Below are 27605 nucleotides of genomic sequence, written 5' to 3'. Positions count from 1 at the left end.
AGATAGAAGAGCACATGAATTTAAAATCTACCTACTCTAGATTTTAGACTGACAAAGGACCACAGGCAAAAATCATTCTGCTCAGCTTCCCCCCCCCCCCCAAACTCAAATGTATTCCTATTGTGACAAGTATGGAGAAAATTAGGTTTAGGCAAAATGAAAACTGGAATCAAATATCCTCAATCTTAATTTTCAATAGCAAATTATAATAGAAATTGTGCACTGGGCCTCTTAATTGACAAAGAACAATGCAATTCTGAAGTTTACAAATTGCGAGAGTACCATGTAGGAAAGGATACCAAATAAAACTAAGAGTTAAGTTTAAGATAGTCAGATCAATTTTGAGAAGAGGGTGAATGAAAAGGCAGCTAAGTTTGGGGAAACCCCTATTTGGTTCTTGCACACTTCTTGCACAACTCAATAAATCACTAAGTTTTATACACGACTTAATTTCTTCTCTGTGAACTAGTCTTGTGCTACACCCTCCCTTTTATAAGTTAGGGCAGATGGAAGAGGAAAGTTTTACCTGGATCCAGAACCATAAGACTTGGACTCAATTCCATGAAGGCAGTCCTGGAGAGAGCTAATAAGTACTTTACAGCGATCATCAGCAGATACTTTGGACTGTTTAATTAAGGAAATTGCAGTTACCAAGGTCTCTATAGCACTTCCATAGTCCCCTGAAAATGACAGAAGATCATGATCAGAAGATGATGCAAATTAAACCAATGAATTTTATCTGTAATAATATTACCATTTTAAATCTCTTTTCTTCAACAGCCAGATGGATAATTTACTGTAGAACCAAGTATAAGGATACTGTCCAGATCGTACTCAGAAGGCATTCTCAGACACTACCTGGATCGCAGTACAAAATTAGTCATAGCTTGTACCTAGATTCAGCCTCCTTTTAGGAAAGCGTGGCTTCAGGGCTGCCAGTTTCCCAACAGAGAAACCATAAACTCTTTCCAGTTGGGTAGCAAACACATTAACCAAGTTTTACTAACCAGCACTGGCATCTGATACAGCTCTCGAAATGGCACTGCTTGAGATTGCCCTATTTCTATTCATAATTTCTTCAAATTCTGCTTCACTTAGAGGTGTCCTTGCAGCATCCATTTCTCTGCAAGCAATAAAATTAATATTTTAAAGGTTAAAAAAAAACAAACAAACCGAAACCCCCACAACTTTACAAGATATCATTGCAGTTTTAACAATCCAAGTTTGCAACTTCAAGCAAAGTGACAAACAGAAAAGAAAGCAGGATCTGGGTTTGGTTTTGATTTCTGTTTTTGTTAAGGAACATGTTACATTATAACATCCTGAAAGCTAAAAAAATTAAAACCAAAGTAAAATAAAAAAGGTAAACAATTCAGACATTGCTGTATAAGCAGACTTATTCTTGTTCATCCCGTCTATTTTAAATATTCAGCAGCACTCAATATTGTGCTTTACAAATACTTATAATTTTCATAAAATCCTTGACAGTATGAAAATAGGTATTATCCCAATTGAATAGATGTGGAAATACATGTACATATAGGCAATGCAACTCTGAGCAAAAGTAGAGATCATTTTTATAACAATACTGGAATTAGAACTATATGATCCTGTTTTCCAGATCTTAACTAAGACCAGAATGCTGTAACTTATGAAAAGCAAACATAGTCTACAGTATCTTTAGAACACTCAATTTTCTGAATGATACTTCAACATTTTACAGCTTATTTTAGGGTTTTATTTCTGGTCAAGTTCAAGGTGCTCCAATTTGATCTCCAAACCAGCCACAGTAAGTACACTTTTTTTTTTACTTTAATCAGTAGCTACCTGTATAGGGTTTCCAAAGTATCAGAAGGTAACCTATACAAAAACTTTCCTAAGTTTTGCAGTGTCCCATTAGCCAGTCTGGGTATCATATAGAAAAATTTGGAGACATGTTAGAAACAAATGTTGAGACTGGTAAACTGCCCCACTGCCTGGTATTTCTAGAACAGTGTTAGTCCTTCTGGTAGAGAGAAAATGCAGAATAATAAGCAATGCTATCCTCTTAATTGCAAGAAGTGGAACAAGATCCTATAGCCAGTTTAGCATAAGAGGAAATGTCTAAAAATTCATACCTCCCTGAGTTTTGAGTATTATTTTTCGTGTGCCTCCCATAGAATGGAATATGTAATTTTTCTCTTATGGACATGTTATTTCCAGTGAAACGCCTATGATATATAATTAATGACAATTTAAATAGTTATGGATTATAGTTTTAACATTATTAATGAAAAATACTGGACAGCAAGTTATACTGTCCTATTCCCGCTCCTTCCCTCCCCAAACATTCTACAAACTGCAGACAACCTTGATTTCTGTCTATCAAAAAACAATCAACCCCACATTTTTTAATATTTCAGGCAATTAAGCCAAATGCTTGATTTTTCTATAGCTTGTTTGAACATAGGATGTACAGATGCATGGGGGGTTTAAAACTTTGTGATAAAAGAGTAATCAAAGCAAAGTGTCTTTGCAGAAAACATTTTAAGTCTCTCATGCTAACAGTATAATCATACCTCAAAAACCCAACTGTAACTTTGAAAAAAGTGTCTTCCTTACAATTTATCCCCAAATTTTCTGTGACAAATACAAATATGGTGAATATCAAGAAACAGCAGCAAGGCAGAGATGTTTAAAAGCATAGATGAAAAAGATGTTTCAAACAAGACGTAAAAAACTTGACAAGTCAAAAGAGAGACTCGAGAACTCCATCCCAGACAGGATTAATCCTAGGAAAAGCCACGGCTACAAATACAGCACCAAATAAGCAGAAGTGTCTTGACAGGAAAGTAAAAGCCTTGCCGTAAATTCACACCTGGATTTTGAGACAAAGACTAACTTCGAATTGAATCCCGAAATAAAAAAGGGGCAAGCAGAGCTGATGAAAGACAGAAATGGTATGAGTTTGTTATGGCACTGTAGTCAACATATGTACATAATCATAATAAAAAAGGAGAACTCCAGAGCATTCTAAACAGACAGCCTGCAAAGCACGATGATAAAGGTGCAAGTCAGAAATTTGAGACAGAAGCACAGCCAGAAGCTGCTGCATAAGAAGCAATGTAAGTTTACATGTAGAACACGTGGAATGATTACACTGCCAAATACAACAGTGAAAACAAACAGTTCAGAGCTGAAAAATGAAAGTGATTACTGATGTTGCATTTCAAAATTTTCTTACTACGACAAATGTGAGATATTTCAGTGAAAAAGTGTGAATAAGAAGACTGTCTGGGTCCTTTCCAGCCCTGTTTTTCATTATTTCTAATATCTGCATTAAAAGGGAAAGTGCTTCCTATAAGAGGAATAAAATCTGCTATCAAGCACATTACACTGAAAGCACTCACCTTCCAGGTGGCCCATAGTCACCTCTGTCATATGGTGGAGGTCGGCCGTATGGATCTGTTGGAGGTGGGCCACGGCTGTCTGAAGTAGGTATGCCGCTATTGGCAGGTGGGGGGAAGAAAGCTGGATTCACATGTGGTGCAGGTGGTGGAGCACCTGGAGGTGGCCCAGGGAGATGAGGAGGAGGAGCAAGAGTCAGGGGTGGCCCAAGAGGGCCAGGTGGACGAGGGGGAAACGGACCCGGAGGTGGAGGTGGACCCTGCTGAGGTGGTGGCGGACCTGGTGGTGGCCCATAGCCTGGAACTGGTGGTGGAGGGCCTGGAGGAAGAGGCCCAAGTGGAGGCTGACCAAAAGGCTGTCCTGGAAACAGAACTGGTGGTGGTGGACGGTCACCACGATTAGGAGGTCCAGCTAATGGAGGTGGGAGGACCTGACCAGGAGGTGGGGGGCCTGGTGGGCCTGGTGGGCCAGGAGGACCTAGAGGTGGACGTGGGGGAGTTTGTCCAGCTAAAATAAAAGAAAAAAATAGAGAAATAAAGTAGAGTTAATAAATATAAATAAAGATTTAGTGAAATAATTAAAGTTCTGGCCTTTTTTTTTTATTCTTAAACAAAAAAAACACCAGAAACACCCCTCACTAAACAATCTGCAGCTCACACAAGACATGCACAGTCCCACTTTGGGTCCAGCAGCTTAGAAAATTTTTAACAGCTGCGTGACCGTCAATATCTGAAGAGAACAACATTAACTTGAAAATTGCCAACTCACCCCCCCATCACATAATCACCTGCTATTGTTAGCAACACCCCCAAAATCTTACAAAAAGGAGAAAACATTGCATCCTACTTACGCCTGCAGCTAATCTTTTATATGGGGCATAAGATACAACATATATTAAAAATTGGGAAAAGCTATATTGGAGAAGATAAGGTAAATGCAGTATTCAAACCTACTTTCAGGTCTTCATTAGTGGCTTTTCAATTGTTAGTAAGCAGTCTACTACAGAATGACATTTATTAAAAAGACTTAAGCTGAAATACGAAGTTCACTGCAACACGAGCCTGACTGTTCTGCCATATCAGATACCTGACTAAACATAAACACTTCCTCTCCAAATCTGCTGCATTCAAAGTGCCAACTAACCTGTTACAGGGCACAAATCAAAGGTGAATTTCTGATGGCATGCAAACTTGTAATGCAGGAAGGAAAAGTTACTTTACACTGCAACACAGGCATACTCACCCCATGTAGCAAATCTGTACTACCCTGAGCTAATAGCAAGTCTACTTCCCAACAGGAATCTGGTTTTTTACATAGTTTAGAAGTATATACAATGACACATTATAAAGACAGTTTCTAGAAAATGTTATGATATTGCTACCAAATTTAGGAAATACAAATTGTTTGAATATAAAAAAACAAATATTGGCAAATCCTACAGTCCAGCTGTGATCACTGATTACAGCACACTACTGAACTGTCTTGATCTTTTTAATTTCGCAAGTGTGCTGCACTAATACAAGAAAGCACAAATGAAATAAACTCTACATATGAATTATTTTACCTGGGAAAGGTGGTGGGGGCCCTCCTGGCCCTGCTGGTCCAGGGAATCTGTCTCCACCTGGAATGGCACCTGGAAAACGGCCTCGCCCTCTGTTACTAGGTGGAAATGCTGCACGTGAGCTTCCTCCTGGGGGACCAGCTTTACCTTCCCCAGACATCTGGCCAGACTGTGTGGCTGCAATGTAAAGGCCAAAGTGTAACTACATAAATCAAAATAGGCGAAAGCTTTTCAAAACTTGACCTAGAGTTTCATGCAATGATAAAGTGTGACCTTAGGAGCACGAACTTCTTGCTTGGTACCCAAACCCAAAGCATTTGGGGAGGAATAAGTGCTTTGCCAAAATACAGCAGTGATCCACTATGCCCCACACTAATGAAATGGCACCTGGCGATACCATCAGTACTTCCTCTAACACAGCCCAAGACCACAAACAGTTAGGTCTGGGAGCCACAAGACAAGATGCTGGAGGAGAGCACAACACAGAATCTCTTTTCTCCATTCTGTCATAAGCACCACTTGTGCAGACATCAGAATTTAGTCCAGTTTGTTCACAAATGCTGAATTTCTAAAATGCTTCTGTGCTTTTTTGTTTTGTTTTGGTTTTTTTTTAAGATTACATCCACAAGAAATTGAGAAAGCTTCTCCAACTCTAGCACAACAGTTTGACAAAGCTGCAACCTTCTCTCTTGCCAAATCAGTAGCTCTTCAGTGTATTGTTTTGGCTTTTTGTTTGGTTGGGTGGCTTGGTTTTGGGTTTTTGTTTATTTTTTTAAATTCACTTTTATTTCTGGGGATCATCTTTAAGCAGAGATGCAACCTCATTCACCTGGACTGTAAACACTTTAAAGCTGTTTTAAACTGTAGAAATTATCACAAGCTGAGAGGAAAAACTGACATGCTACTTTTGGAATAAACAGCTTTTTCAAGACAACACATAAGAAAGGCTTACTTTTCCTTGACTGCATTTCAAACTGACTTAGAAATTGTTTATTACATGGAGTTACAACAGGATTCTGCCCATGCAATTCTCTTTTAGGCAACAAATCCATCAACTTTTTGGAGGATGCTTCTGAGCCCACACCCACAAGGGCAAACCTGAAAGGAAGGGGGAAGGAAAAAAAAAAAAAAGGAAGTTACACCACAATTAATTCTTCCATTTCCTGGATAACTTGAGGCCGCCTGAAAAAGGTTACACACAGTAAATAAAAAAAAATACTTGAAAACTAGATACAGAAGTTGTCCCATAGGTTGCAGTCCAGTTTTCAGAACAAGGACATAAGAACCACCAAAAGTACAAGATGCATCAAAATATATCACAACAAAGGCAGCTTTTTGGTGGGGTATCACTATATATGAACTCATATGATCAAGCTATTATTAAGCATTTAGTGTGTTCTCATTACTACTAAGGAAGGAGAAAGACACATTTATGCAAAGACTAGGTTGCCAGTGAAAAAATGGGCTCAAGGACTCACTTTCAACAGTTACGGAAAATAAAGATGTAAAAAAAGATTTAATAACGGCAGCTGTGGGAAGTATCACCTCACCATCACACAAACTGAAATCTAGAAACAGTCTTAATGAAGATGGCCAAAAAGACACAACTCACAAAATAATGAGACACACAGTGCCATCATAAAAATTTATGCCTGACATTTAAGTCATGAGTCTGAAACAATATACACATTCATTGCTGCACATCAATGAAGATTATCAGTTCCCTTCCTGACAGTTATGAAAAGTGAAAACTCTTTTCCCCCTTTCTACCCTCCCAAACTTCAGGCCATTTGCAGAACAAACAAATGAGGAGTTCTTACCCTTTAGACTGGCCATTAGCACGGTTTTCAAAAAATTTTATCTCCAAAATATCATTCACCCCCAGCGAATGAACGGCTTCAGTCAGGTCTTCATCTGTCGTCCACTGAAAAAGATTTTTAATATGTAGATATATGTAATATTTAGCTATAAAAGCTTACCAGGAAAAGGACAGCTAAGTTTTCCATGGATTCTTCTGGGTGTGTGAAGTTGGTCAAGAGGAATACTTTATTCAGGTTGTCAGTTTTCTGACTTTTGGCAAGCAGTCATTTGTACATTACAATTCTCGGAAATTTAATCTAAAAGATATACACACTTGCCCATATGGTATACTGTATCACTCCCTCACATAGTACACCAGTTACAGTATGCCCCCAAAAACTGGATTTGGATTCAAGTAGCTTTTCTGAGAACGTAAGGCTTAAACTGGACTATTCCAATAACTTTTTCCACACCCAATCTATTTTTCCTCCCCAATTCTATTACTTCCACACAAATGTCAATTTAAAACACCATATTAACCAGGCGCTCTTTATGAGAGCTTTGACTAATGAGAGTTTAGTGAACTACATATTATGTGCACAAAATCAGCAGGATTTACAGACAAAAGAAGGCAAAGTAGACAAAAACTATACTTAGAAACAACTGCTTCCACTTAACCAAACCTACTTGCCGTAACTTCCTATTATGACTATATAGCATATAATGATTTCACTCATCCAAAGATACACAATGACACTAACACTTACTGTTTTCTTCCTACTTCCATAACTCCTAACACTTCTTTAAATTTCAAATGGGAAGTGCAAAGTAGGCTTTAAAGATTCTGAACTACTTATCTGACCTCACTCAAATCAAGGCTTCCTTTAAAAACTGAACAAATTAAAACTGTTTAGAGCTAAATGCAAAGAAAAAACACAACAGCAACACTAAAGTAGATAAATGCACTTCGTGGCTAACTTCATTTGTGAAGCCAAATAATGAATAATGGACACAAATTGCTGAACACTAGCCAACCTGCTTTACAAACCATGACACTTAACTTGGGTGAGTTCAGCTAAGTCATGTGCTTTTTACAGATGCCATTAATTTCAGAATGGTACAACTGTCAAGTCAATAGCTGCTTTACTTACCTATCAGTTCTTGAAATTAAGGTCCTGCAATGATTAATAAAAAAACCCAAACACCTCAGCACACATAAACTTTTCTTTTTCAAGTCTAGCAACAGTAAGAAATTAATCAGAAGGGAAAAAAATCCTGAATTAGAATTTTGCAAGTGTGGATCTGGAAGAACTGGATATCAACTTCCCTTAATTCAGCTACTGACCAGCTCTTGCACTTTGCCAAACTGCAATTGAGTTTAAAATACTTCAGTATGAACTGCTGTTCAGTGAGTTATCCCACATCTGCAAGTCCTAGGAGAAGTAACCCTCAAGGCAAATACCTGAAAACAGTTTTGCTGCAAGAGTCACTGCCTGGCAAAAAGGGAAGTGGAAAGTAGCCCTGGGAAAATATGAAAAGTAATTTCAAGAAAATCCCAGAGAACCTTCCAGCTCCTTTTTAAACTAAAACCTGCAGGAAGAGTTTACTGTAATCTGGGTTTGTTCAGCAGCCTTACAGTATCTGCAGGCATAAAGTATTTCACAGCTCAAGCTGGTTTTCCTCTTTCATTCAGTTTTCTGAAAACCTTAAGAAGATCGTAGCACAAAGAACCCTTCGTTAACACTTAAAACATAAGAGGAAACTTTAAATGTTGTATTTACTGAAGGTTTCCTTGATTTTGAAACATCATGACAGCTCCAGTCAGACTCACTGCATTTCAGGGGGTTTTGTTCTGTTTTTCCTTTTGCCTACCTGCTCTGCTGTAGGCTCAGCATCGCATATAAACCAATTTTAAAGCCAAAAATATTTACAAAGAATTACGTCCATAATTTTGAAGTTCTTGGCTACACATAAGTAGTAATAAGCTACTTACCCAAGTAAGATTTCCAATGTACAAGGCAATTCTCTTTCCAGTATATGTATAGACAACATTTGGTGCAGCTCCTTTACCTACATCATCCCCAACAGATGGTGGGAGAGAATCCATGTAATCACGATCTTCTGGAGCATCTCCATTATTTGCAGATGGAGAAATTACATCATCATACAGATCAATTTGGTCATGGCCACCATATTCAGCTTCCTAAAACACAAAAAGACACCCTAATTATATTTAACATTAAACTTCTTGAAACTTGGATGAAACAAAACGCTGTGATAGCTGCTACATTCCACCGACATGGTAAGTCTAATCCAACACCTCTGTAGCATCCCTGCTGAAAAGCTAATCCCTGGTTTCATTCACATTTAAGTATATAAAATTCTCATGACTTCTATCATATTCGAAACTGACAGGAGGAAAAAAATCCAAAACACCAAAATCCTAAAAGTACTTTTGGCCACTGTTTTGCATTACAGTACCTCAGCCCTTGTAATATAAACAGAAATCCATTATTCTTGGACTAAAACCAAAACACAGCACTGTACCGGCTACTAGGAAGAAAATTTAACTCTATCCCAGGCAAAAATCAAGACAGTATCCATCCCTCTCTCTCATTTGTGCCATGCCTAGGCCCCACAGTTTCCAATGCATCCCAGTTAACCACCATCACTGTTCCTGTCTTTTGACAGGTACACACAAGTATCAGTCCCCTAGTCAGTGGGGCACCCCTATAAAATGTCTGTTGCATTCATTTAGTCCATGGCTTTGGGCTCCATCAGAGCAGTCTTTCAGGTCAGGAAAGATGGTGTGTGGTGGTGTACTGCTGCATGCTGAAGCCAGTTCTGGTTCTACCACCACTTCCCATGTCTGGTATCACAGTTAATTCTTTATTAATCTGGGTGATTTTTATTGCAATACCATTGACATGGCATAGAGCCATCACAGAAGTGATGATATACAGTGCTATTAACATCATTCATACATGATATATAGCAATTAACATCATGCAATTTAATTTGCTGGGTATTCTCAAGCAAAATCAAGTCTGCTCAAGGCAGTCATTGGACTTCCCATCCTCTTGCATTACTCAAGTGCACCCAGGTCCTTGAGCGAAAGTAATGCCACAGGAGGGTTTGCCTCCGCATAAGTCAGGAACAACCCAGACTGTTTTCCCTAGCATATCTTATGTTTGTGCTACAGGAACTTTGTCCCCTTCTACATTATATGAAAGTTTTAACTGGGCCAGACCAAGCCAATCGTCAGATCCTCTAGTGTTGACTACTCAGGTGGCTTTTGCTAAATGTGTATCCCAATGTTCAAAGGTCCTACCACCCACACTGCTCTCAGTGTAGTTTTTAACAGTCCTTTGTATCATTCTTTTTCCCAGAGGCTGGTGCATGATACCCGCTCAATGCCATGCCCAAGACAATGAAGTTGTTTCTGATCTAAGTCCCACTGTCTAACTCAATTCTTTCTGGGGTGCCATGTAACCCTAAGACTCGTTCTCAAGGCCAAGGATAGTGTTCTAGGCAGTGGAGTGAGACGTAGCGTATGTTTCCAGCAGTCTGATGGTTGCTTCCACCATGGTAAACACATTGCACTTGCCTTGGTAGGTTGGTGGGAGCGTGATACAGCCAATCTGCCAGGCCTCCCCATATCTGTGCTTCAACCATCATTCTCCATACCAAAGAGGTTTTAACTGCTTGGCTTGCTTAATTGCAGGAAGCTTCACATTCACTAATAACCTGGGCAATAGTGACCATTGTTAAGTCCACCCCTCAATCACAAGCCCATCTAATGTGGCATCCCTGCCCTGATGGTTTGAAGTGTCATGGGCCCACCGGGCCAAAAATGATTCACCCTTATGTTGCCACACTAAATCCATTTGAGCCACCTCAGTCTTAGCAGCCTGATCCACCTGTTGGTTGTTCTAATGTTCCTCAGTGGCCTGACTCTTGGGTACATGGCATACTTATATCACCAGGTTCTGCACCTGGGTAGCGGTATCCTGCCACAATGCAGCAGCCCAGATAGGTTTTCTTCTGTGTTGCCAATTGCTCTGCTTCCATTGCTGCAACCACCTGTGCAGGGCATTTGCCACCATCCATGAGTCAGTATAAAGTACTGGCCTCTTTTCCTTGTTCAGCAATGTCCAAGGCCAGCTGGATGGCCTTCACCTTGGCAAACTGACTTGACTTGCCTCCTTCAGTAGCTTCTGTGTCTTGTTGAGAACATACAGCTGCCTTCCATCTCCAATTTTTCCTACAGTACAGCAGAACCCATCAGTAAACAAGGCATATTGCTGTTCACTTTCTGACAGTTTATTATATGGTGGAACCTCTTCAACACGTATCACCTTCTCCTCTGGTGACATTCAAGAATCTTTGCACTCTGGCCAGTCCATGATGATTTCTAGAATTCCTGGATGACTGGGATTTCCTGTATGACCTCATTGACTAATTAGTGCAGCCCACTTACTCTATGTAGCATCAGTTGCATGATGTGTAGAGGAAACCCTGCCTTTAAACATCCAGCCCAGCACAGGCAACAGGGGTGCCAGGAGAAGCTGTGCTTCAGTGCCAATCAATTTCAAAGCAGCTCAAACCCCTTCATAGGTTGCCAGTATCTCTTTTTCAGCTGGGGTATAGTTGGCCTCAGATCCTCTGTATCCCCAACTCCAAAAGCCAAGGGAAAACCTGAAGTTTCCCCTGGAGCTTTCTGCCAGAGGCTCCAGGTAGGACCAGTCTCCCTAGCTGCGGTGTAAAGAACATTTTTCACACCTTGCCTGGCCCAGACTGGCTCAAGGGCTACTGCATGAACTATCCCCTGTTTAATTTGTTCAAAGGCTTGTTGTTGCTAAGGGCCCCATTTGAAATCCTTCCTCCAGATCACTTGGCAGAAAGGGCTTACTATAAAACTGTACTTTGGAATGTGCATTCTCTATGGGGCTATTAAAGGGTGAGCAGATCCCACTGACCACTCCATTGCTCTCCAGCTGACAAATCAACTTACGGATGGGAATCAGGGAGTCTCTGTTGGTGCGATATTGCCACCAGTGCACTGCTGTGATATCGTCACATGCTGTTCTTCAACCCTCAGCAACCTCATAACAGAAGGGTCCTCTTAGAGACCAGCCAAGGTGGACAGCTGGTTATTTAGCTTCATCTCCAAGGCAGCTATACTGAAAGCCCACCAGTACCCTTTTATGTTCACAAAATATCCTCTATGCCAAGGATGCACAGAGCCTCTGGGCCAGTCACAATCGGATGCTTTTCCCACTCATTCCCAGTCAGGCTGATTTTGGTCTCCAATACCTTCAGCTGTTGGGACCCCAACACTGTAAAAATTTCCACCACACAGGTTGCATGCACTGGAGTCCATCTGGAGTAATGGGTGACTGTGTGTTGTTCAGTTCATAATAAATCAGATGTAACACAGGTAACTCCCATAGGTACCAGATATTTCTCTCCATGTTAGCCCACTTGTCTGGGTGACTTATAATATCTTCTTGACAGGGATACCTTTCCTTCACATTTGACAGGAGTCACCTCCAGAGTATGAGGACTTGTTTGTCTTTTCCAATCACCTTATCAATGCCCCTTCCCTAGGAAGTGATCCCAACTGCTTGGCTTCCTTACCCTCTACTTTCAGTAGGATCATTCTGGTTTCAACACCCCAAGGATATTCAACATTTTCAGAATTCCCAAATGCTGTTGTAATCAGAATGGAGAAGAAGGGAAAGATGTCTCCTCATAGACTGGCTCTCCAAGGAGAAAAGTTTAAAGATGTCATTATTAATAGTTTCCAACAGATGGCCTCTGAAGTACAGAGGTAATGGCAGTGCTGAGTACAAATACCAGCTTAGTTTCACAACCAGCAATTCTATCATATTGTAACCCAGTGTTCCAAAGTACCACAAAATGATAACCTCAGCCCAGCCCCCAGAGGTGATACACAGCAAAACAGGGAATATACTGCAAGTAAGGTGTTACAGAACACAACTCTGAGAATAAGCACAATAAATCAACATTGCGATGAGCAACTATTAAACCAATACAATGACAGCTTGTAACAAACTGTTTTAGCAAGCTCTGATCAGGTCTGTTGTTATCTCAACCCTTCATTGTTCCAAGCTGGGCATCAAGAAGAACTTTTGTGGTTATTCCCAGTAAGCTAAGCACCACACAGCCACATGCTCACTCTCCTCACCCTGATAGGATGGAGAGGAGAATCAGGAAAAGATAAAACCTGTGGGTTGCAATAAGAACAGTTTAATAACTGAAATAAAACACAGGACGATGTTGATCATCCACATAATGAGGATGATAATTATAATAACTGAAAGGAAGATAACAAAAAAAGAGAGGAATAAAACCCAATAAACAAAAGTTACGTACATTACAATTGTTCACCAACTGCTGACTGATGCCTAGCCCTTCCCTGAGCAGCAATCAGGCTATCCTGGGTAACTTCCTCCAGTTTATGTACTGGGCATGATGTGCTGTGGTATGGAATACCCCTTTGGCTAGTTTGGGTCAGGTGTCCTGGCTCTGCTCCCTCTGGCTTCCTGTGCCCCTCATCACTGGCAGAGGATGAGACTGAAAAGTCCTTTATCAGAGTAAGTGCCACTTAGCAACAACTAAAACATTGGTGTTATGAGCACTATTCTCAGACTAAAGCCAAAACACAGCACTGTACTAGTTACTGGGAAGAAATTAACTATAACTCCCCAAACCAGGACAGCAAGCAGCATCCAAAATGAGAAGCTAACATCTGCTTTCAAGCGATTTTTTTTCCATCCAAACATTTGGTAGTGAACAGACCATGCTTCTAGAGGAGTCCTACTGACAAACACAACATTCTACCTTTCAGACTTCTACTGCATTCTTAACTTGGTCTTTGTCCTCATTCACATAGGGGCAGACAAGGGCAGAATTCTATTTTGTTTCACTGAATTTAATAAACCCAAGGGTTTGTGTTTATTAATCATTTACTTATTCATGGGCTCCAGAGGGACTATTTTACAGCATCACAGCCACCTCTGGAATACTTTAATTCAGAAAAATATCATGAGGTTTTGGAGTAAATCGCTCCCTTCTCCCTTAGGTAGATGGAGGGGCCTGAGCCCCAGCTGCATCAATTTGCTGATGTGCTACTACCAAGCCGTATTACTTTCATTGCAGACACAGCTGTAGTGCCATCACAATTTAGAGGACAAAAACATGTTGACTGTAAACAATAATAATCTCCTTCACAAAAACATACAAAAACCTTTTTTTAAAAACACAATGTAACCTTAATCAGTGGGGTCAATCTCACATATCAATGAAGCTGGGTGTTGCTATTTCCATTAAGAAACTATTTTAAAATAGGTTTCTTTCAATATTTGCCATTTTTCATCTTAGGTACTGTCACTCATCATATTCAATGGTGCTCAATTCCACAGTAGGATGCTGCTATCCTTTTTTTACTATGCTAGCAACCACTTGTTCTACCAAACAGCTCAATCTGTGAGAGGGAGTAGCACTATCTAAATGTCTGCTGACAGAAAGCCAATAACTCCTTGGTGAACAAGAATGGTCCAACAAAGCTTAGGAGAGTCTTACAGTGTTTAAAGTTAACTTTCAGCTTTTATATTTACTTTTACAGATTGCTTTACAACACGCAAAATCTGGGTTTCAAAAGCCTACAGAGGGTTCCTGGATTCTTCCACCCTGATCCAGAACAGCAACCACCTCAACAAGTCCTGATATCAGAGATATGTCAGCACCTGCTATCTTGTAAATCTGTATCTAGAAACCCACACATGCATCCTAAATAGTTCATGGTACCAAATATGGTGACTAGAGTGAATCAAGTTTGATTCCACAAAAAACAGGCTGCAAAGCTAGCAATCCTGGTTAAAAACCTAAAATAGCCACAACCATCATCAGATGATCAGCTTTCTTAAACATGAACACATTGCCACTGCTACTCATACAAAGTATCACTAAAATAAACAAAAAAGATTAGCTAAGTTTTGGAATTGTCAATCAAGCAGATTTGATGTACAGTAAACTGTACTGCTCCAGTACACTCTAAACCTCAACAAAAAGTATCTCTCTCAAGTTTATCATCATTAAATTAAATAAGGGCTTCTTGTTTTCACCTAGTCTGCCCAGTTCTCTATCTCAGTTTGATTCCTCCTATCATCACACCTAATGAAAGTAGGCTCAAAATACTGCCTGAGACAGGCCTAAACATGACATCTTACAGCAAGATTAAGGATGAGATCACAAAACAATTAAGGAAACCCTCTGCTAAATGTGCAGTAATTCTAGTCATCTGTGTGTACCGGTGATGACTTCAGGGAAGTAGGATTTATAGTCTTGGTAGACAGATCCAAACAGGCAGCCACTAGTCTTTCAGCAGATGTACACTAACCTATCTCCCTGAGAAGGCTGAGGTCAGCATTGCCAAAATACCGGAGCAGGCAGCAGTGCACTGCTCTGCAACACCTCCCTAGTGCAAGAAACAGCTCTGAATCATACCAAGTTTCTATCACATCAGCTTTCTGGTCACCATCAAAGGAGGAAAAGAATTATTAGGGCAGCACAGTCTGCATACAATTTTGGTGGGCATGAAGTGCCTGACAGCATCAGTGACATATAAAAAATGATGGCAGAAAACCCAACGTTGCTCCCTATATCACTTCTTACATTGCGCTGCTTTGGTAACTGACTGAGTTCCATTTTGGCTACAAGTCTATCAACAAGGTGTGTGGTTAGATGATTAAGAATGATGAGTCAGCAACTGTAGAGGGAAGAGGAGGTGCCTCAATGGCTGTTACACAAGAGTCAACAACCCTTTCTCTTTCATACAGGGACCATGGAAATTTACCTACGCACACCCTTCTTTCCTAGTTTTAGAAGAACAAGAAAAAGAATACAGGAAGTGTTACTTCTCTGGTCTCAGCTATTTTGACAAATGCTTTGCCTGTACCATGAATTGTTTTTGACCTCTTCCAACTTCCTCAGTTAAGAGAAAATCATCAAACATGAGGAGACATTATTTCTGCTCAATTACAGTCATTCACAATCTTGCAGATAAACATGCTAAAAAAAAAAAGTTAGCATCATTATTCTGGCCCCCAGCAATGCATTTTCAGAGCCCATGTTTCAACTAGACCACTGCCTAAAATAGTAGATCATTTGCTCTGAAAAAATCAAGACTGAAATTCCACATTCTGTGCTACTACGCATGACTGTCTGAATAAAAAGGGTACTTAAAAGATATGCTCTCAAAGATTTATGTCAAACTAGCTGTTATGCTTGTAGTTACTCAGCCCTTCCTCAGTATTTTGTCTTAATTACTATTTGCAGTGGTTTGCAACATTCAAATATAATAGCAATAAAAACATGTAACACCACAGTCATGTCCAGAAGGGACAAACTAAAAGTATTACTTATTTTTGGAGCTTAGCAGCCAGACTGCTCTCCTGCAGAGAACTGGTCACTCCCTTCACAAACACCATTTTGAAAACAGCTTTCCCTCAGCAATAAAATTTCTTTTAACTGTATATACATCTGAGACCTGCTTTTTCTGCATAGCTCTGTTCAATGTAAGAGTTAAACTCTAAATTACACCTTCAAAAAGACATAAGATCCAGTGATGTAAATAAAATATACATTTTGAATTTTAAAAAATACTATTTTTCTTCTGGAAAAAAAACCCCAAACACTTGAAAAAGCTAATTATCCAGCTTCTCCCTTAGTACTTTTTTCATTCAATTTACAAAGTTTGTGCTCAGAAACTCTAAATGTATGTTAACATCCTCACCTTCAAAAAGTGCAGGTCCTCAAAAATAAGTTAAAAAGATAAGCAAAATTCTTCCTGGTCTTGTTCAGCTGTCTGCACACGCAAACTGGAACCTTAACAGAACAGCAGTTGTTTGATGTTTCTAAAATAGCACACTGCCTGTGGCAGAAACATCCACCATGGTGGACAAGTCTTTTAGACCACAAGATTCACATTTACTCTACAGACCCACATGCTCTCAGCTCTACAACTGGCACACACTCCCTTGTCAAACAGAGTAACTGAAAATTCACAAGTAGACGAAAGTATGAATTAAATGTAGGCATTAGTGCTGTCTGCATTAGAACAAAGCTAAGAGACAGCAGGTGAGATGATTTCCTTTGTAGTTTGGTTATTTGCAAACATAAAAAGGTTATCTATTCCCCTTGCCTCTTTGCGGTCAACAGAAATGACCATATACATACATAGTAAGGTATTGCACGTACATTTTCTAATAGGTCTGCCAGCTTATGTTTTTTAAGACCAGGATATCTCTGCCCTTCCAAGTAGAAATGTATTATACTACAGTGTGTCCAGTCCCTTCCATAAGGCACCCTTTCTTGCTGATATAAAGGTGTGTTTTACTAGCCTGATTTATGTGGCTACTAAATGCTAGCTTCTGTTATTTATTACACAGAAATAAAAATATTTTCCTCTCTGTTACAGACAAGAAGTCAAGAGAGTAACTAACATGTTCCTAAGGTTCTGCCACCACAAAGGTTTCCAGGTAATTAGCCTCTTAGCTGCTTGCTCTATCTAAATCACTTCTATTATCCAGTCACAAAATACAAAGTTAGAACTCTTTAATTTCTAATTTGTTAGCATTTAAATATCAACAGAATACTACAGGCATGTTTAGACACATCCACAACAAAACTATGCAAGTATACTTGTTACAGTATAAACAAAGCAAGCACTTTCCCTGCAGCATTAAAATAAGAGATCCCTAAATTGTTTTGTTTCCTCTTCAGCTTGGTCAGAAGAATTTTTATATGTAATTTTTATTATGTAATACGTATAATAAGTCCGGGGTTGGTGTTTAAAAAAAAAAACAAAAAACCCAAAAACCAAACCACCAAACAACTCTTGACAGGTGCAGCAGGGAACTTGACAATCAATGCACAATCACACCTTCATGACCACCAGAAAATAACCCAGTTTGCTGGACAAAGTTGATTCTCAAGGTTGCCTCATGCACTCATAATCTAGGATTATGTGTACAAAAACACCACCTAATATTTGCTAAAGTGCCCCTTACTGCTGCCTTCTGCCATCAAGAGAAGGCTAGCCTCAGTCATTCCTATGCAGACAATACAGGTCGCACGTGCAGCACAGATCTCCTTCCTGAAGATCAGGATGTGTAACATGCAGGCAGAGGCTTAAAGTGAAATGTGGCATGCAATACCTATTTCTTACAGGTAACAACCAATGTATGCAGAAAGTATTAGATTGATGAGACTCTTGTCTCAAAACGAGACTTCAAATACATATTAAAGACCACTGGATATGGAAGCCAGCTTAGAACAATGAAATGGAAAATTACTCGACCAAGTACTTGGGAGGGAGTGGGGAGAGGAAAGCACAATTAAAAAAAAATAAATGCAACTTGTAAGAGCCAAGCTGAGCAAAGCTGTAAGCCCAAGGCCAAAAAATATTATTATGATGAATAAGTTAATGAAAAAGTGAGAGGCAACACTGACAGACACAGTTTTGATGAACTCTAAGAAAAAAAAGCATTTTCAGTAAAAAGATTCAACTTCAAGCCAGTTAGGTCACTGCAACCAACACTAAATACAACCCAAGACAGTTCTGTTTTCAGACATCTTAGCCAGCTTGTAAAAACCATGGCTCTGTGGTCTTTATTTGACCTTTATAACCTGTGGTTCATTTAGCACTAATCAAGCAGAACATCCTTCCCTTCCTTCTCCTGGAAAATGGCATTAGCACAATCCCAGAAGGGCTTCAAAGATTAGTACCTTGATGCCCCAGAACAAGACAAAACAATCAAGGAAAGCTTATCCAGTAACAAGTCCTAAATAATTCATCTACTACAGATGCAAACAAAAGTTTCATCCCTGCTTGGATATAAATACAGTTATATTGTACTCAGAAGAGCTACAAAAATATATAGTTTATTTTTTAGTCAATACTATCATAAAACTAGTGGAAAGTGTTCCTATAGTTCAACAAATATTATTAAGCCAAATTAACTTGTGTGGTAGCACAACACAATCAAAACACAATACCTTATTGCTTTACATAAGGCAATTTTTCCTTAAAAATATGGTGTTTCATAAAATGTCCATTACATAAACAAATTAATAATGCAAATCACTTTTTCCCTACAGCATTTCCTCAACTGTCATCTTCACCCATCCATAGATATGCAGAATCATTCCCTACCTTAGCAGGTGAAGCTGACAGCTTCAAATTCAGAAACAGTAATTCACAAACAGAAGTTTCTAGAGGACCCATCACAATGACATTAGAATTAGAGGTAGTAATACTGTAGACAGTAACAACTAGTCTTCATTTGTACTTGACAGAAGAGAATGGGAAAATACAGAGCTGTCAATCATTCCCAGTAAAACTTTCTATTTTAAAGTAATAATACTTCAACTGTGCAGTTCCCGAGATAACATTAAAATTAAAAAAAAAAAAAAAAGCTAGGAAAAAAAAAGCAAGAGACAAAAAACTCCACCGACTTGGAAAAGAACAAAAAGCAAATGTTTTTTGCAAAGAGAAAAGGCAAACAAAACACAAAGCCAAGCTGAGGGAAATGGGCACCAGCCTCTTTTTGCTTTTCTGCCCTGTACTCTACAAGGTTCACAACCTGAGAAAGCAGACTGCAGAAACGCAGCACCAACAGGACAGCAACTAGGGTGAATAAACTGAGAAAGAGATAACTGGTCTCCTGACTGCTGGAATATGCTAAGCCAAATTATCACAAGACTGTCTTCATCCGTACCATCATCTCTCTTTGCAGCATGGCTATAGGGACTACCAATTTTAACCACAACCTGAGTAGACCAGGACCATGCAAGTGAAACACATCATCCCATCACTTTTGTTCTGGTAGTGTCTGCACTATACTTACAGCATAGAACAATCCTATTCTGAGGGCATCTATGCACATGAATTTGCACAAACACTACCAGATTCAAATTCGTTTTGTTTTGGGTTTTTTTTCCCTGAAAAACTCTGTTATCAGTGCTTTTACTTGCAACTGATTGAAACAAAACCAAATTATTAAACAATCTGAAGAGATGTACTTTTACGCTAAACGGTATTTGTCTTAAGGTTCACTCCTATTTAAATTTAGTGTTCAGCTGTAAGGTAGACACCTTCACCTGCAGACAAACTAAGAACACGTAAGTCCTCTCCATCACCTGCTTTCTGGTATGGCATTCTTTTATAGTATACCTTTACAAGACTACTGAATCTTCTCAATTATTTCATCAATAAATATCTAAAGGATTAGTTTCCCGAGATAGTTATAAGTTGCCTTCCAAGTTAACTATGACTTCCATAACCTATTCCTTATTTTCCAGTTCTCTGAGGGGTAGACAGGCACACACAGTAAAACCAATAAATGCGTGAAAGTGCAGTTGTTCTGGGTTATTTATGTTCTAGGACAGGAACAATGCAATCTGGGGCAACACAACCTGGAGAAGTGCAGGAGTCACAAACAGGGCAGATAGTACACAAAACCTATATGAACATTAGGGCTCGGTAGTAAAGCTGGCACAGGGCTTCGGGGCTGGCACACAGCTTTGGGGAAAAGATGAAGGATAAAAAGAGAACTAGGAAAACGGTCTGCCTGTAAACCAGAGAAGTTGTGTTTATTTCACCCATACTTCCTCATAAAAACACAAACCCGTCCTCTAAAGAAGGGTTTTCCCTTTTTTAGCGACCGAGAATAAAAGCCAAAAAAATAAAGCAAAACCAGGAAAAACAGAGTTTCCCCGTGCTGCGGAATTAAGCGGCACTAGTTCTGCCGCCCCCGCAAAAAGCGGCCGAGAAACTGCTCCCGCTCGGCGGCTTTTACATTTATCTGCGAACAATGGCAGTGCTTCCCCTCCGCTGCCGGGAAGGAGCTGTTCTCCTCACCGCACCCGGGAGGGTCCCGTTCTTCAGCGGCCTCCTCCGACCCGGGCCGGGAAAAGGATGTGGAGCCGCTCCTACGAGGGCACTTGAGAGGGGAGAGAGGAAAGGATCCCAGGGAGAAAGCAAAGGAGAAAGGAAAGGAGTAAGGTGGGGAAAGCGCTCGCTCTCGGTGCACCACATCCTCCCTAGCCCTGCCCGCCAGCAGCCTCCACTCAGCAGCGGCCGGGCGCCGGTCTCCGCCAAGCGGGGCCCCGACAGCGCCCACAGGCCGGGCCTGAGGCGCGGCCAGCCCCTACCCCGCCCCGTCTCTGCGCAGATCCGCGCACTCGCCGGCGGCGGGAAAGCCCAGCGGCGGAGCCAGCCGAACAATGGCGGCGGCAGCGACCGGGCCTCCGCGCTGAGGGCCCTGCAGGCGGCGCGGCGGCGAAGGCGGGCGAGGGAAAGGAAAAGGAAGGGAGGGAGGAGCCGGGCCGGGCCGCACCGCGCCCGCCCGTACCTGGTTGAATTCCTCGCCCACATCGGCGTAGATGTCGATGTGGTCCACGCCGTCCGCCATGATCCCGCCCGGCCGCGCCTCGGGCCGCCGCCAGCCGCGCCCGGCTGCCGAGCCGCCACCGGGAGGGAGGGAGGGGGAAGGGAGGGAGCGATGGGCGGGACGCGATCCGTCACTTCCGCACGGGGAGGGGCTGCTTCCGGCACCGCAGCAGCAGCAGTGGCGGCGGCCCGTGGTGGGAGCGGTTGGGCTCTCTCTGCCGGATCGCCCCGCCCCTGGGTGCCTCACGCTTTCCGGGAGCCGGGGACGCTCCCCGCCGCTGCCGCCGGGCGGCATTCGGGGCTCTGCTGCCCCGTCCGACCCCGGAGGTCGGGCTCATGCGTGCTCTGCCGGGAGCTTCTTCCGGTGTCCCACTGTCTCAGCGCCGGGCAAGGGGCTCCCGCAGAGCAGAAGCGCGGTGGTTGCTTTAAATAACTTCCGTAAAGTGAAGCAGAGGGACACATCTTCAGAGAGGGGCTGCGTGCACTGCGCTCAGGAGTGCGCTGTAGTGCGCAGGAAGAACCTGCAAGAATCAATCATAGAATGGTTTGGGTTGGAAGGGACCTTAAAGCTCATCCGGTTCCAACCCCCTTGCCTGTGGCAGGGCCACCTTCCACTAGAGCAGGTTGCTCCAAGCCCCTGTGTCCAACCTGACCTTGAACACTGCCAGGCAGCCACAGCTTCTCTCTGGGCACCCTGTGCCAGTGCCTCACTGCTCAGGCACACAAGGTGTTTTGTGTTTAGCCAGACTCCAAAATACATTGCTTTTACAGTGCTCAGTTTTAACATCACAAAGTGAACATAATCAGTGTCAAATCAAGAGATGTAGGGTTTTTTTCATAGAATCATAGAATACCGGATTGGAAGGGTCCTTAAGGATCATCAGGTCTAGCTTTTATAGGTAAAGCATGACCTAGACTAAATGTTCCAGCGCCCCGTCTGGCCACATGTTAACAGTGTCCAGTGTTTCGAAATCCACCACTTTCCTGGGGAGTTTATTGCAGTGGACGATTGTTCTCATTGTGAAAAAAATCCACCTGTCTCCAGTCGGAATCTCCCCAGGAGTGTCTTTATCCTGTGACTCCTTGTAGAAAAGCAATCTCCATCTTCTTTGTAGCCACCCTTTAAATACTGGAGGATGATGATAAGGTCTCCCCTGAGCCTTCTCAAGGCTGAACAAACCCAGCTCTCTCAGCCTTTCCTCGTACAGCAAGCTTCCCAGTTCTTTGATCATCTTTGTGGCCCTTCTCTGCACCCTCTTCAGCCTGCCCACATCTTTTTTGTACAGCAGGGATCACAACTGACCACAGTATTCCAGGTGTAGTCTGACAAGTGCTGAGTGGGACAGTGAATTTATCTCTGCTGGTGATGCCCTTGTTGGTGTAACCCGGCATCCTGTTGGCTTTGTTTGCTGCAGCTCCAGGTTTTTAATGCATTCAGAACTGTTAGAGTTGCAAAGAGAGCTTCAAATTATTTTTGAATGAATGTGCCTATTATCCGTATCTGTATTTAAGCTCCAGGTGATTTGGAAAAAAACAGCATCTCCTGGAACATACTGCACAATGTACATAATGTTCTACATCAGAGATTATGTTCAGCATTGTGCATTATGTTGCACATCCAAAAATAAAGCTGCTTTCTTCACTTTACCGTGAGCTGACAATGAAGAGCTTCTGTTTCTCAGACTGGATTAAAATAATGTAAAGGCATCACTGCAAGGAATAAAAATGCTAAGTCTTATTTTTAGCTTGACTCAAAATTTCTTTTTCCATGTCTGGGAGTACTTCCTAGTTCCTAGATCAACATCCACATCCCAAACTGTCCTGAGTGCATGTTCAGTCCAGGACCTGGGTACAGGCCATCACTATCTATCTTGCTGCCTCTGCATTGCAGTGTCTGTTGGAAGGAAAGATGAATGGAATAGAAATAAGTGAAAAACCAGAGAACCCAAACAAGGAATATGCTGTGGAGCACACCTGCTGACAGTCCGGATGTACCTCAAGCATGGAGATGCTTAGGCATTATTCCTGAGGTTCTTATCCAGCTTGTGGCACATTAAAATTATCAGTTGCAGATCTCTTGTGTTATTCCTGGCGTTAATAATTCTGGAAGACAAAAACTCTGTAACCCAGTCTGTTTTCAACTCTGTAACAGTGTCCTGGTTAGAGGAACTAGCACATCCCTTAGCCTTCGGAAAAGGTCGGAGTATCACCTGAAAAAAAAATACCAAATTTAGAGATTATAGGAGCAAGCAAACAAAAAGTCTTAATTGAACTTTTATTGTTGGCTACAATTGTGACTGATAATAGTATATCTGATCACAGGTTAAAAGTACAAGTTCACATCTATGAATGTGCAAATGATCCTTCCATTTTGCAAGGAAGATTTGCTTTTCCTTTGGATTTCCCACAGTCCCTAGAGGTACTGTTGAAGCACTGAGATCTCATTCAATCCATATATTTGTTTAATGATTAACTGATTTAGTGATGTAACCCTTATTATTCTAATGATCAGACAAAAATTTACAGGAGATAGTAGGTTGTGGGCAGTTGAATGTTTTATATGCATCTGAATGTCTTAAGAAAATTATGCATAGATTGTAATGATGTTTAAAAGAGCGACTGAATCAAATATGAATGAGAAAGTCATTGTCATCACCTCAGAAACCACCTCAGGGATTGTCACTAGCATTTGAAGGGCTCTGCCAGGGGTCTTTGAAGAGGCAGGAGAAGACATCAGTCTCTGCATTGTAAGGTAATGAAGGGTGATCAATGAAGCTTTTGGATCCCCCCTGTGCTGTATTTCATGTTTAGGGGGTTTTCCACTTCAAAGCCTTTTTAAGTAGTTCAGCTTACTGGATTTATTGTCCACGGATATTTACCAAATAGTCTATGATAATTTTTATTCTTGTATGCATATATAAAAACCTCTCTCAAAACTTTAATTTTTACCCTCAAGATCGGCACTAATCTACTTCTGGAATACTTTTCTGAAGTTAATCATTTCAAAATTGGCTGAAGCCTCCTACAGGTGCTAAACACATTAAACATATCTTTCTTTCTCTAAATGGGCTATACACATATACAAACAAAGAAACGGCACTATCAAGATAACTTTCAGATGGTTTGGATTTTGCAGAGAGTTTAAGCTCTGAAGTAACTTAGTTGCATACATTTCTGTTCAGTTTCTCCTTTCTTCTAATTTCTGCTTACTTCTGATGCCAGGCATCATTATGAATTTGGAAAAAATCTTTACTGCTCACTCATGTATTGCACCTGCCTTAGCACTTTGAACACAGGCTGGTGGAACACTCTTCTCCAGGCTTCTGCTCCTTCAAGCTGAGGTATTTAGAGATAATGGTTTCAGAAAAGAGAGACCTGCTCCATAACATTCAGGTTTGGTATTTTTTTCTGAAACTTGAACACTTCCAGATTTCAGGAGTGGCAACGTCTATCTTTACTGCGTTAGAAATAAGCAGAATTAGTCTGGAACTGGAAAGCAATAGATCTTCTTCAAGTATAGTGCCAATCGGTCTCACACTGCTTCTCATCCATGTCTACACATCTCTGCTGAGCAATGTTCATGTGAGCAGTTAGAGATGGTATGAGGGAATGTGCCCATGCCTGTGCCCTTTGGGAGTTCAGTGTTCCTGCTGCTAGGATGTCATTCTCTATGGCATGGCAAGTGCCAAGCCCTATCCCACTACTGGGATTGCAGCAGAAGGGCTTGGGGGTCCCATTTGTACCGCTGAGGTTTTAAAGAGTGGCTGTGCTAGGGTTTGGAAGGCAGGTGCAGTGAGACAGGCTGCACCAGGCACCTATGCAGAAGTGCAGTGGGGAACAAGGATTGTTCTCACCTGCAGCTCTCCCAGGGGCTATCCTGGCTGCAGACAGCAGTGAGGCACAGAGATGCTTTCCCTCCCACATGCACTGAAAGTGCCTTGGGGAATGAGCTGCACAGAGAGCCAGAGGGTTTGGTCTTGCGGATACTGCAGAATAAATCACCACTCTAAGTCCCATGGCAGCTTCTTGCTGCCATACAATTCAGGATGGAAGAGACTTGCCCCAGAGGAAGAGCCATCAACCGCAGCCCATACCATAAATCACAATTATGTGTACACTGATTACAGTTGTTACAGGACAAAGGTTTAAATTTCAAGACAGCAAAGGGAAGCAAGTAAGAATGTGAATTGATGAAGGCTATGTGTACTGGAGAGCTGACACCACCAGACTTACTATCAGAATACTTGTAATACAGCAAAGTTGTGGTTTTCAAGGCCACTCTCAAGGAGTGTTGAAAGCGTTGTTTTAATGTGTGGAAATAGAACATGCTTTTGTTGTTAACAGCTTAGTGACAGAAAAATATTCCTCATTCTCAACAAGGTTATTTCTTTAGGAATTTTAAGAGGTTTTTAGGGATAAATATTTTTATATGTAATAATTAACTTCTGCTGTGTAAAGTCTCTTTCTGGATTAGTTTTAGCCTGACTTCGTTTTGTGTGACAGAAAAGACATGAAGTACTGGTAATTATTTTGCATTTTTCTCAACACTTTAAATCTGAGTTTATTATCTATTTTACAAATGTTATAATATACTTATTAACTCTCTCTCTGAAAGTTAGATAAGTATATCTACTGTTAGTATCATGGAAATAAATATGATAATTATTTTAATGAAAAGGAAACATTTGGGCTTAAATTTCCAAAAGCACATATTGAATTGATGAGAATCTAGAGTGCCAGCCGCTGCAGTATTAGCAGAAGTTGGTAAACACTAATGGAATTTAGTAACTTTACGTATTTGAGCTACTCAAAATGAGTGGACATTTAAAAAAACATTGATTTTCTCTTCCTGTAGGTGTGAGGTCATATTTTCTACTTCAAAGAATTGAAAGAATGCTTCAGTCAATGAAAACTATTACAAAACCATATAATCTGACTAATTTAAAATGCAAGTAAATAAATACAAACTCCTGTTTTCTGTTTGTAACCTATCGGGATGACTGAAGATGGGCAAATGAGGAGAACAGATGTGAATTTATATTGGATTCATTAGAAGACAGGTGTCATACTAATATTAATCCAATACTTTATTGCAATGGGAAAGGAAAGGAAAAGTATCTAACTATAATTTTGTGTTATGTTTGTGTCTTTATTCCTTACTCCTTTTGTTTGGTTGGTTGGTTTGTTTGTGTTTTTTTGGTTGGTTGGTTGTTTTTATACTAGAAATATGTATTTTTATTATGACCTGAGCATGTATATGTGAGGAGCAATGGAGAACTGCATGGACAAAAATAAAAATTTGTATCCATGTTTCCAAAGAAGTTATGTTTCTTCCAGACATTTTGCATTGAAATAAAAAGCAGACATGAAAGAAAAAAAAGGCAAGAGAGATCAGAAAATGTGGGATTTGTCAGCCAGATATAAAATGGCTTTAATGGCTGTTTCTATGGTAACTGAAAATGAATGGCTTTGAAGATAAAATTGGTAATTTTTTCATCAGGGATATTAATGTTGCTTTCTGCTGGCATACACTCCAAATTATATTTTCTGCCTTAAACTTGAGTTTGTAAAGATTCAGTATCACCGTCATATAATTTCACTCAGATGACCTGCAACAATTTTTAATGCTGGGGACTAGTCCTTGGTAGAGACTCATCTGCCTTGCAGTTAACCACAGCTCTGATACTTTCCTTTTCTGAACTAAATCCCACCAGCACTTACCCATCTTTTGCTTCTGCCAAGCCAACTTAGCAGTTTTTAACTCCTTGGAATTACATTCCCTTTCATTAAGATCCATCTATTACTATGAGATTCATGATGTCTTTCCAAGACCAGTTGAAGTCCTCCAGGCACTTGAAGTGGACACTGCCACCAGAGGAAGGGGAGCTGCCCTTCTGCAAGCCCTCCTTCTCCTGCCTGCACCTCCCCTCTGTGCCTGGGCAGGTTCCTGATACAGTTAACTCCAGGATCCACCTGACTGGGCAGGATGGATGAGAATTTGCCAATTCTAGGTCCCTCTGTCTTCTGCAGTCCCTACTTTTCAACCCATTCTCTGCCCATGTTATCAAAGAGTGTGCAACACATAGCCACAGCTTCAGGCAATAAAAAAACCTCTCCTGGTAAGCTGCAACACAGCTATACCATTCTTTCAGACTCTTTGAACTGAAAAAAGAGCAGACAAAAGAGTAATTATGCCTTGGGGCCACAATGGCCCTGTGTGTGATCTGTAAAAGACCAGGGGCTGGGTGTTTTGTGGAAGGGAAGAAGCTGTTCCCAGAGGTGGCCAGCCATAAAGACAGTAGCTACAAGTCCCTCTGCACCATTTGGCACTCTTCTAGTTAGCAATAAAGTCATAACTTGTGTAGACCATGGTGAACC

The 27605-nt window shown here is 41.0% G+C and overlaps 1 protein-coding gene across 4 annotated transcripts in view; it reads right to left on the bottom strand.

The window, feature by feature from the left end:
* Window positions 1–21324, bottom strand: part of CPSF6 (cleavage and polyadenylation specific factor 6) — a 29906-nt gene extending 8582 nt beyond the window's left edge. For 2 of the 4 annotated variants that reach the window (XM_034062709.1, XM_034062710.1), the window contains exons 1-9: window positions 21190–21324; window positions 8742–8951; window positions 6769–6872; window positions 5901–6046; window positions 4952–5125; window positions 3390–3894; window positions 2118–2210; window positions 1008–1123; window positions 527–680 (exon numbers count right to left, since the gene is read on the bottom strand). In XM_034062709.1, the coding sequence (XP_033918600.1) occupies window positions 527–680; window positions 1008–1123; window positions 2118–2210; window positions 3390–3894; window positions 4952–5125; window positions 5901–6046; window positions 6769–6872; window positions 8742–8951; window positions 21190–21249 (1562 nt within the window). In that variant the 5' untranslated portion in view covers window positions 21250–21324. The remainder of the gene's footprint in view (window positions 1–526; window positions 681–1007; window positions 1124–2117; window positions 2211–3389; window positions 3895–4951; window positions 5126–5900; window positions 6047–6768; window positions 6873–8741; window positions 8952–21189) is intronic. The other 2 variants (XM_034062711.1, XM_031043279.2) reach the window with 1 other exon arrangement.
* Between the last annotated feature and the right edge of the window lie 6281 nt (window positions 21325–27605).

The sequence above is a fragment of the Melopsittacus undulatus genome, chromosome 5 (genome assembly GCF_012275295.1).
Source record: "Melopsittacus undulatus isolate bMelUnd1 chromosome 5, bMelUnd1.mat.Z, whole genome shotgun sequence".
NCBI classification, from domain to species: Eukaryota; Metazoa; Chordata; class Aves; order Psittaciformes; family Psittaculidae; genus Melopsittacus; species Melopsittacus undulatus.
Note: the sequence above shows the minus strand (reverse complement) of the source record. Positions and strands in the feature narration are given on the sequence as shown.